This window comes from Rattus norvegicus, chromosome 1, assembly GCF_021556685.1.
Source record: "Rattus norvegicus strain SHRSP/BbbUtx chromosome 1, alternate assembly SHRSP_T2T, whole genome shotgun sequence".
NCBI classification, from domain to species: domain Eukaryota; kingdom Metazoa; phylum Chordata; class Mammalia; order Rodentia; family Muridae; genus Rattus; species Rattus norvegicus.
In genome coordinates, this window is record NC_141534.1 from 890703 (window position 1) to 902501 (window position 11799).

Here is an 11799-nt window from a genome sequence, read left to right on the forward strand (position 1 = left end):
TTGTGGCATGGATGTTAATGAAATCATGGCCGCTGTGGATGGAGAACATTATCTTCAAAACATGTTTTTGGAAATGTTTTGATCAAAAGTTTTCAGACCTCAGATGTAGAGCTTGAGGCCAGAATTTTCCCATTGTATCCAGGGAGCAGAACATATGATGAACGGAAAGAAACTGTTGAATATAATTAAGTGGATCGCCCGTCAGCAGAAGCCTTAAAATATACAAACTGGGGTAAATGTGTGTCTTATGTTTGCCTACGTAAGAATCAGGTTTCACAATTGCTCCATGCTAGATCCTACCAGACATGAAGAAGCTGTGTGCTTTCACTATTGCCTTTTTTCCTCTGAAGTTTTGTCTCATCTTGTGCAGTTTGACTGAACCCAATTGCTTTTGGAGGATAAAAAAGATCGAAGTTTATGATGGAGATTTGCAAAATGACTGTGGTTTTGTCCTTTTTACACTTGAGAGCCCTATTGAAGAAAATTTTTATAATCACATTATTAATTTTAGGTAAGTTACTAACTTAATTTCTTGTTTCAATATTATGAATTAGAAGTATATAACTGTACACAGCCTTTAAGATTCTGTCCTGTTTTTCCCCTTGTAACTTTAGGAACCACAGAATATTAATTATAACTTCAATCAATGTTTTGATACTTTCAAATGTGTCACAGTTTCCGTTAGCTTTAGTACATTGACTCTAGTTCACAAAGCTGGAAAACAAGAGAGACTGGATTCTATCTCTTGAATCTTTGTTGATATACATTGAAATATGTTTTTACCTTTACCTTGAGTTCATAATTCCCACTTTTGGCAAAATCTCAATATGAAGAGACTGCATCATTGCCTCTTTTCAATTTTCTGCCAACCTTTCCTTTATAAGCATGCATCTAAAGACATCAATAAAATGGTTATCTAATTTTGGCCTCTAAAAGTTGGGCATACACTCAGACATTGAAACGTGTGGTGGTGGTGGTGGAATGATGTCTACTATATATGATTAAATGTATATTATTACATATATACTTATGAGTGTATATATATGTACATATATGTACATATATATATATATATATATATATATATATGTCTTGCATTATAAAATACTCTTTAAAAGAGCCCCTCCTGTCATTCTGGAGTTGTCACTGAATATGGAAAATGCCTGCCAGATTTCTTATTCTGTTACCAGAATATCTTTTCATCCAGTGATGCAAACACTCAGTCACATACTAGAATTATTATCTGCATCATATGGATATTCAATATTTTTCTCACTTTTAAAAAATGTAACATTATGGAAAATCTAGGAGAATAAATGTATTTCTTGTTGATAAGAAGCTGTTCTCAATGTGGCTGCATAGTTCTTAGATTCCAAGTGTGAGATGTTATCATTTGTGCCTGCAAATCATGAGAGAAGGGATGTTGAAATCACTCAAATTTTAACTAATCCATGAGCTTGTGACGTCATTCTTTCATAAACTGAAGTTTTCTGCACTTTTCTATCCCTGACTCTCATCCCATTTCTTATTCAAATTTGGGTCTTTCCGATTTAAACAAAATATTTTCTAATTGTTAGCAACAGTATACTTTGTACACTTTGATATTGGTGGTGGCTTCACATTATTGTAATTCTGTGTTGGGTCAGTAGAAATTCAATTTCTGATGCATTCTGTATCATTCCAGATCTCATTGGAAAAAATAGTGGACATTCTCATAAGTGACACTTCTACAAGTCATAATAAGATTTAAATTTACAAATATATGAATTGTATCAATACACTTTTAAGGTTTAGAAAGAAAAACTTAGATTCAAACAGTCAATTAGAAGTGAAAATTTCAGCAAAAAGAGCCTGTTTGGTGTTTTAGTCCTGATGAGAGGTATTTGCTAGTAGTAACAGATGAACAGATGAACTGCCAACTATGCTTGGGCAGAGGAACACATTTGAAATGAAAGAAGATCTTAGGGTTAAGACATCTATTAAAGGACCTTAAAGAATTAGGAGACCTGAAGTGTTAAGAGAAATTTCAATCCACTTTTACAAAATTAAAATAGTAGCAACACACTAAAAGGTGACTTCATGTTGACGTGATAGGAGCCAAAAGGATAATATTCAGGTTGCACAATATATTGCATCAGTTTATGTACTTGAAATGAATAAATAAATTTAAGTGGAAGATATCTTTAAATATGTATTGTTTAATGTATATTAACAGTTGAAACTATTAAATGCATGTTCTATGAACATGGAAACATTATTGATAATGTTTCCTACTATGCTATGTATAGAATTAGCATTTTCATATTGTATAACTTCAACGAGTTATTCCTAATTTGAAATTTGAAAAATGTTCTTACTGATATAATAATTTCTCTCCTCAAAACACTGATACTCCTTTTGAAGTAAACTGATTGCTAGATAATTTACACAGATACATAATTCATTTTGCATAAACTTACTCTGTGTTAGGTATTATTATATAAGGGCTTTTGAATATATTTCTAAATGATTCGCTTTTTAATCTTTTATGTTCTTTTGCTCTGCTTGATACTCAAAAATTATTTTGAATTTTGATACAATTTATTATGCAACATTTGGTATAGGATCATAAGCAATAGAAATTCTTAAATATGCATTAATGATATTTTTAGGGTTAAAAAGTACATGAAAAAGAAGTTGGACAAAATTTTTTGATGTAATATATGATTCAAAAAATATTAAAATTATTAACATGTTTAATATAAATTACATTTAATTACTAAAATTATAATGCAAATGTGTTATGTATTTCATGTGTTGTTTATGTCATGCTTTTTATTTTGTATTTGTGGAATTATATCTCCAAGAATATATTATAACAGTCTTAATCAATTGGACGCTAATGTAGTCTGAAGATGGTATTCAGAGGTAAAATAGTCCCCTTATTGATTGTCAATGTTACAAAATTTAGCATAGGTTAGTATCATGGGTCTATGAACTTTTAAATTGTATTCAAATCTTAAGATCTCTAATTAATGAGACTTATTTCATGACATTTAGACAGAAATATAGAATGCCTTGTGATACAAACTTAATTGCAATTGAAATTTTCTTTTTCAAGCATCTCCCTTAATCATCATTATGCTTGATTTTAGGATACCAGCAAGAAAATATGAATTTTTTCTGGTAATGTTTTTTGCTACTGATGAGATCAACAAGAATCCTTATCTTTTATCCAACATGTCTTTGATATTTTCCTTCATTTTTGGTATGTGTGAAGATACAATGGGAGTTCTGGATAAAGCATATTTACATCAAAACAACTATTTCGATCTACTTAATTATAACTGTGGAAGAAAGAAACGTTGTGATGTAAAACTTACAGGACCATCATGGAAAACTTCCTTAAAACTTTCAGTTAATTCAAGGGCACCAAAGGTAATAATGTGTGACACTGGACGAATTACCAACTTTAAATTCCATTTGCATGTGCCTACAAGAAAACTTGGACCCCATGCATTTATAGGTATGCTGCTAAACACACACACACACACACACACACACACACACACACACACACACACACACACAGAGAGAGAGAGAGAGAGAGAGAGAGAGAGAGAGAGAGAGAGAGAGAGAGAGAAAATAAAATAATCAGAGTGTATAACTATACTGGGCAAACAGAAAAAGCTGGTTTCTAGAACATACAGTTTTGTCAGGAATATTCTAGAATATATCAGTAAAAATCTATGATATGTATTGTGTAATCTTACTACCCTCAATCTGAGTTCTGAATGGTGAGTTGCATTACATGTATTTATGTCCAAACATCCTAACAATCATCTTCCTCATGTGAATGTTTCATCCTCTCTTCTATACTCTTTAGATTTTCTTTGGACCATTTAATCCTAACCTGAGTGACCATGACCAGTTTCCCTATATCTATCAGATAGCAACCAAGGACACATATTTGCTCCATGGCATGGTCTCCTTGATGTTTCATTTTGAATGGACTTGGATAGGACTGATCATCACAGATGATGACCAAAGTATTCAGTTTCACTCAGACTTGAGAGAAGAAATGCAAAGGCATGCGATCTGTTTAGCTTTTGTGATTATGATCCCAGAAAGCATTAAGTTATACAACACAAAGTTTAAGATATATGACCAACAACTTATGACATCTTCAGCAAAGGTTACTATCATTTATGGCAAAATGATCTCCACTCTAGAACTCAACTTTGCAAGATGGACATATTTAGTTGCACGGAGAATCTGGATCACAACCTCAAAATTGGATGTCATCACATATGATAAAGATTTCAGCCTTGATTTCTTCCACGGGACTGTCATTTTTGCCCACCACCACAATGACATCGCTACATTTAGAAATTTTATGCAAATAATAAACACATCCAAGTATCCAGTAGATATTTCTCAGTCTATGGGGCAGTGGAATCATTTTAACTGTTCAATCTCAAAGAACAAGAAGAAAATGGATTTTTTTATGTTGAAAAACCCAATGGAATGGTTAACACAGCACACATTTGACATGGTCCTGAGTGAAGAAGGTTACAATTTGTATAATGCTGTGTATGCTGTGGCCCACACCTATCACGAACTCATTTTTCAACAAGTAGAGTCTCAGGAAATGGCCAAACCCAAAGGACTATTCACTGACTGTCAGCAGGTAACGTTTCTTACATTTCATTATGCTTAGATTTATCAATGTGACCTTTCAGGCCCCTGAGAAGTTCACATACATTTGTTAGAGGTTATCTCTTGATATAAAGTTTTCTATACTGCAAAACTCCAAAATGACCTATTTACATGGATATATATCATGCACAGTGATAAGTTTTAATAGGAGACAATACATTTTCATAAATATAAGTGAATTATGTGAAAATTTGTTTTAACATTTAACCAAATAAGTTCAAAATTTAAAAGGAGCCAAGAGTTTCATCATAAAATCCTTAAGTGATAACTAGACTAGAATATTTTTCTCAAGAAGAATTTCTCAAAAATGAGTACATGTGCTCTGATAATAGCTATTCATTTAAATTAATAATATTTATAACAACACGTATGATTAAGAGTACACATTTCATTAAGTTAATGGGTATTTCATACATCTATGCAGTATGTCCATGATTGACCCACTACCATTCTTTACTTCCAAAACTTCCATATTTTATAACTCCCCCTTTTTTCTTACATATTTGGCTTTAGCTTTTAAATATTATTTTAGACAGACATGTGTACACATACACACAAATACCATGTGATTTGTTCTCTGGTAATCATTTATTCTAGCTTTCTTAACCAGCAACAATTAATGTGAAGTATATTAAATTGTAATTATACAATATAACATGTAATTATAATTTGTAATAATACAGTATAGTGTATTTTACTACATGGGGTTACTATAATATACCTGTATTTTCTGAAAGACATTAAAAAATTATGGGACATTCTCAATTTGGTATTTTCTGTATTGATATGCATTTGTAATCATATAATGATTCATCTCTTTCAGGTGGCTTCTTTGCTTAAAACTAGGGTATTTACTAACCCTGTTGGAGAGCTGGTGAACATGAATCATAAGGAAAATCAGTGTGCCAAGTATGACATTTTCATCATTTGGAATTTTCCAAATGGCCTTGGATTAAAAGTGAAAATAGGAAGCTATTTTCCTTGTTTGCAACAGAGTCAACATCTTCATATATCTGAAGACTGGGAGTGGGTTACAGGAGAAACATTGGTAGGTACACTACAATTTTTATTTTTTAAAGATATCTAAATTTTAAAATGGGAAGCACTCAACAATACCCCTGTGGTCAAGACCAATTAATATTCTTGCAAATGACCATTCTCAGTTACAAGCACCAAAATTAAATGACACTGAAATTCATTTGATCTTGTTATAGGGATCAAAGGACTCTGAATCCTATGGTCAATTGCATCCATATGACCATTTACCCTACCCTACAGAAACATATTTTTTTAAATTTATAACAATATATACAGTTAAACACACACACACATATGTACATATATATACATATATATATATATTGTTACTACATATAAACTATATATAACCTGATTATGTATGAACATAGTTGTAGCCTAATTAAGTATAGAATAGATTCATTATAAGAAGTATTTTCCTAGATTAAAACTTTTTTAATTTATAGATTTTTATTATTAATTTTACTTATTTACATTTTAATATTATCCTCCTTCCCAGTTTCCCCTCCTCTGCAGAATATTGCCTCATCTGGCATCAGAGTGAACAGAGACCCTTGGTCCTGTGAAGGGTGCATGCCAAAGAATGTGAAAATGTTAGATCATTGAGGCCAGAGTGGCCAGATTGTTGGGGAGCTCTTTAATAGATGCAGGGGCAGGGGTGGGATGGAATGGGGATTAAATGTTTTCTTTTACACTTAGGAAAAGTTCATTAATTGTATGAGAGTCTTATATGACATACTTTTTTCTTATTTATTGAACAAGTCTACTTGTGATATCCTACCTTCTCTTTCCATACAACTCTGTGTTCTTATTATTTTATCAGTTTTTAAGAGAAAAACTGATGCCACATAAAAGTTACATTTGAATTAATCACTTTAGCAAGGAGAAAATTTAAATTATTACACCTAAAATGTTGCATATATAATATTCATGACACAAATTATTGTATGATATTCAATGCATTTCAGGGTAATATAAAATAATAAATTTTCAGAGGAATACATCTGTTAAATTCCAAAATATTAATCTATGGTTCATTTTATATATGATGTATTCATGATCTTCACACAGACATACATATTAAATACATATTTATATAACATATATAATGTGCATATTTCATGTATATATATTGTTTATTTATAATTTATATTTATATGTGTGTGTGCCTGTGTGTCTGTGTGTCTGTGGGTCTGTACGTGTATTGCCTCAGGTTCCCTCCTCAGTGTGTAGTGAGACATGTACTGCAGGATTCAGAAAAAGTCATCAGAAACAAACAGCCAACTGCTGCTTTGATTGTGTCCAGTGCCAAGAAAATGAGATTGCCAATGATACAGGTACATGCTTGCATGCAGAGAAAAATTTGCTGAATTTGAATATCTTCTCTTTACAAACTAGAAATATGATATGTCCTAGATGGAAACTACAGCCCAAAAATCTCCATGTTTCAAAATTTAATTGGTTAAATAATATCAGTTTCCCTTGGACCCAGTTAATTACCTACAATTTCTTTCAAAAACAACCCATGTCTCTCAGAATATAATGGTTAATGCTTTTATACTATGCAGAAAATGCTTAGGGGGACATACATGTCTAACTTTTTTTTTTATTAACTTGAGTATTTCTTATATACATTTCGAGTGTTATTCCCTTTCCCGGTTTCCGGGCAAACATCCCCCTCCCCCCTCCCCTTCCTTATGGGTGTTCACCTCCCAACCCTCCCCCCATTGCCGCCCTCCCCCCATAGACTAGTTCACTGGGGGTTCAGTCTTAGCAGGACCCAGGGCTTCCCCTTCCACCGGTGCTCTTACTAGGATATTCAATGCTACCTATGGGGTCAGAGTCCAGGGTCAGTCCATGTATAGTCTTTAGGTAGTGGCTTAGTCCCTGGAAGCTCTGGTTGCTTGGCATTGTTGTACTTTTGGGGTCTCGAGCCCCTTCAAGCTCTTCCAGTTCTTTCTCTGATTCCTTCAATAGGGGACCTATTCTCAGTTCAGTGGTTTGCTGCTGGCATTCGCCTCTGTATTTGCTGTATTCTGGCTGTGTCTCTCAGAAGCGATCTACATCCGGCTCCTGTCGGTCTGCACTTCTTTGCTTCATCCATCTTGTCTAATTGGGTGGCTGTATATGTATGGGCCACATGTGGGGCAGGCTCTGAATGGGTGTTCCTTAAGTCTCTGTTTTAATCTTTGCCTCTCCCTTCCCTGCCAAGGGTATTCTTTTTCCTCATTTAAAGAAGGAGTGAAGCATTCACATTTTGATCATCCGTCTTGAGTTTCCTTTGTTCTAGGCATCTAGGGTAATTCAAGCATTTAGGCTAATAGCCACTTATCAATGAGTGCATACCACGTATGTCTTTCTGTGATTGGGTTAGCTCACTCAGGATGATATTTTCCAGTTCCAACCATTTGCCAATGAATTTCATAAACTCGTTGTTTTTGATAGCTGAGTAATATTCCATTGTGTAGATGTACCACATTTTCTGTATCCATTCCTCTGTTGAAGGGCATCTGGGTTCTTTCCATTTTCTGGCTATTATAAATAAGGCTGCGATGAACATAGTGGAGCACGTGTCTCTTTTATATGTTGAGGCATCTTTTGGGTATATGCCCAAGAGAGGTATAGCTGGATCCTCAGGCAGTTCAATGTCCAATTTTCTGAGGAACCTCCAGACTGATTTCCAGAATGGTTGTACCAGTCTGCAATCCCACCAACAATGGAGGAGTGTTCCTCTTTCTCCACATCCTCGCCAGCATCTGCTGTCACCTGAGTTTTTGATCTTAGCCAATCGCACTGGTGTGAGGTGAAATCTCAGGGTTGTTTTGATTTGCATTTCCCTTATGACTAAAGATGTTGAACATTTCTTTAGGTGTTTCTCAGCCATTCTGCATTCCTCAGCTGTGAATTCTTTGTTTAGCTCTGAACCCCATTTTTAATACGGTTATTTGTTTCCCTGCGGTCTAACTTCTTGAGTTTTTTGTATATTTTGGATATAAGGCCTCTATCTGTTGTAGGATTGGTAAAGATCTTTTCCCAATCTGTTGGTTGCCGTTTTGTCCTAACCACAGTGTCCTTTGCCTTACAGAAGCTTTGCAGTTTTATGAGATCCCATTTGTCGATTCTTGATCTTAGAGCATAAGCCATTGGTGTTTTGTTCAGGAAATTTTTTCCAGTGCCCATGTGTTCCAGATGTTTCCCTAGTTTTTCTTCTATTAGTTTGAGTGTGTCTGGTTTGATGTGGAGGTCCTTGATCCACTTGGACTTAAGCTTTGTACAGGGTGATAAGCATGGATCGATCTGCATTCTTCTACATGTTGCCCTCCAGTTGAACCAGCACCATTTGCTGAAAATGCTATTTTTTTCCATTGGATGGTTTTGGCTCCTTTGTCAAAAATCAAGTGACCATAGGTGTGTGGGTTCATTTCTGGGTCTTCAATTCTATTCCATTGGTCTATCTGTCTGTCTCTGTACCAATACCATGCAGTTTTTATCACTATTGCTCTGTAATACTGCTTGAGTTCAGAAAGATAATTTTAGGCATAACCTAAGCTGATGTATATTCTTCTTTGATCCTTTGTACGAAGAATCTTGACTACATGTACAGTCCACAAACTTTTTGTCGCCAAGCTTAGACCCTGACAAAGACAAAATGGTCAGAACAACAAGTGTTCTCTAGTGAAACATATTTTAAGAGCTTACATAGCATAAAGGATTAGGCATTTCCTATCAAAGAACTAGAAAAAGAGTGAAGATATCAAGAATGCATCAAGAAATAGGAGAGTGCTTATCATTAATCACAGCCTAAATAAGGAAAGCGGGATGAATGTCAATATCAATAATCTTCATGCCATAACCTTCTATAGCCATAACCATGGAAAGTGTAGTTGGGGGAATAGAAATTGTACGACAACAAGAAGGACATGCATAAGTTTATGAGACATACGGCTTCAAGCATGAAAATATTCCTATACACAAAAGATATTTGAATGAGGAATTGTATGTTCACAAGCCTATATGTAGACACAAAGTGCACAACACCCAAGCAAACAAAATACATAATGTTTTCATCAACCAGCATCAATAAATATGTCAGCATACTACCCTTCTATCTGAATAGTAAATTTATGGATTGAGAAATAAAATAAACTGAGATTATGCATATTAGTAATTATCATATTTTTATTTCATTTTTCTTTAAGAGAAAACTTTTCCATTTTCTGTGATGAAGATTTGTTCTATCACAGAGCGTAGGTTAATGGACAGCAGACTTAAGTTAGTAGTCCCTAGAGCAATAATGAAAGAAATATATTCTCAACCCCAAACTATTTATTGCTATATCCTCTGAATAAAACAAATATACAATTATTAACTACACAATTATGATATTTTATAAGGGATTATTGTTCTTTGCCAGCAGATATGGAGCAGTGTGTGCGGTGTCCAGATGATTCATATGCCAACTTAGAACAAACCCAGTGCCTCCAAAGAGCGGTGACGTTTCTCGCTTATGAAGATCCATTGGGGATGGCTCTAGGCTGCATGGCCCTGTCCTTTTCAGCCATCACAGTTCTAGTACTAGTCACTTTTGTGAAGTACAGGGATACACCCATTGTGAAAGCCAATAACCGTATTCTCAGCTACATCCTGCTCATATCTCTAGTCTTCTGTTTTCTCTGCTCATTGCTCTTCATTGGACATCCCAACCAGGCCACCTGCATCCTGCAGCAGGCCACGTTTGCAATATTTTTCACTGTGGCTATTTCTACTGTGTTGGCCAAAACAATAACTGTGGTCACAGCTTTCAAGCTCACTACTCCAGGGAGAAGGATAAGAAAGATGATGATAAAAGTGGCAACTCACTTGCTCATTCCCATTTGTACCCTAATCCAACTTGTTCTCTGTGCAATCTGGTTGGTGACATCTCCTCCATTTATTGACAGAGATATACAATCTGAACATGGGAAGGTAATCATCATTTGCAACAAAGGCTCAGTCATTGCCTTCCACTTTGTCTTGGGATATTTGGGCTCCTTGGCTCTGGGGAGCTTCACTGTGGCTTTCTTGGCTAGGAACCTTCCTGACAGATTCAATGAGGCCAAGTTCCTAACATTCAGCATGTTGGTGTTCTACAGTGTTTGGATCACCTTCCTCCCTGTCTACCACAGCACCAGGGGGAAGGTTATGGTTATTGTGGAGGTTTTCTCCATCTTGGCTTCTAGTGCAGGGTTGCTAGGGTGCATATTTGTCCAAAAGTGTTATGTTCTTTTAGTTCGACCAGATTTAAATGTTCTTCAGAAATAAAAAGATAAATTGCTTTATCGAACCTTTGAGAGTTTTAAAATTTTAGATGTTGCTCAACATATCTATTTTGCTTTGTCTTAAGAAAAGTGTTCATAAATCATCAAAGAAAATTAAGTAATATCTAGGGATAGTATTTGTAACACAGAACAGCACTGCCTAAAGCAATATCAATTAGTAAGTTTTGGTGGCAAATGAGCTCTCAGAAGCCTAAACATATTGAGAACAGGAAATATCCATTACTGAGAGGCTACAATCACTTTGATTTGTAGATATGTGTTTAAGAAATATTCTTAATTACAGATTAATATAAGTTGATTCCGCTCCATGTAGGCAAGACAACTTCCAAGCAAGATGTTCTGGGAGTTATAAGGAAGAAGACTGTCATAGGATGGACAGGAAGCCAGTGATCAGCATTATTCCATGGTCTATCATTGAATCCCTTCATCCATGTTATTTTCTTGGCTTCATTCAATTAAGGGTGACCAAGGTACATAGGGAAATAACACTTTTCTCATATATGTTTTGACCATGGGGTTTTTTACAGCAACAGAAACTAAAACATCAGCTAATTGATAAATTGCCTTATGTGGGAATTGGATTGCCATATATTATGGATGAGATATTAGAATAGATTTATAATATACTATTAAGATATTCTGAATATCAATAACATACTAAGAATAGTACAGTATATGAAAAGGACTATGGGGGTCAGATTTTGCCTGCTCTTGATCTTTATATGAAAACACACCATATCATTAC

The 11799-nt window shown here is 34.7% G+C and overlaps 1 protein-coding gene across 3 annotated transcripts; it reads left to right on the forward strand.

Annotated features, from left to right (window-relative positions):
• The first annotated feature begins 305 nt into the window (after positions 1–305).
• On the forward strand, positions 306–11037 carry LOC134484928 (vomeronasal type-2 receptor 116-like). 3 transcript variants are annotated; one of them, XM_087596977.1, is made up of 6 exons: positions 306–511; positions 3135–3417; positions 3866–4669; positions 5522–5746; positions 6950–7073; positions 10151–11037. In XM_087596977.1, the coding sequence occupies exons 1-6, from the start codon at positions 306–308 to the stop codon at positions 11035–11037; spliced, it is 2529 nt and encodes an 842-aa protein (XP_087453103.1). The 3 variants fall into 3 exon arrangements, with proteins under 3 accessions (XP_087453103.1, XP_087453104.1, XP_087453098.1); XM_087596978.1 differs by having other exon boundaries at positions 10154–11037; XM_087596972.1 differs by having other exon boundaries at positions 306–510; positions 3125–3417.
• The last annotated feature ends 762 nt before the right edge of the window (positions 11038–11799 follow it).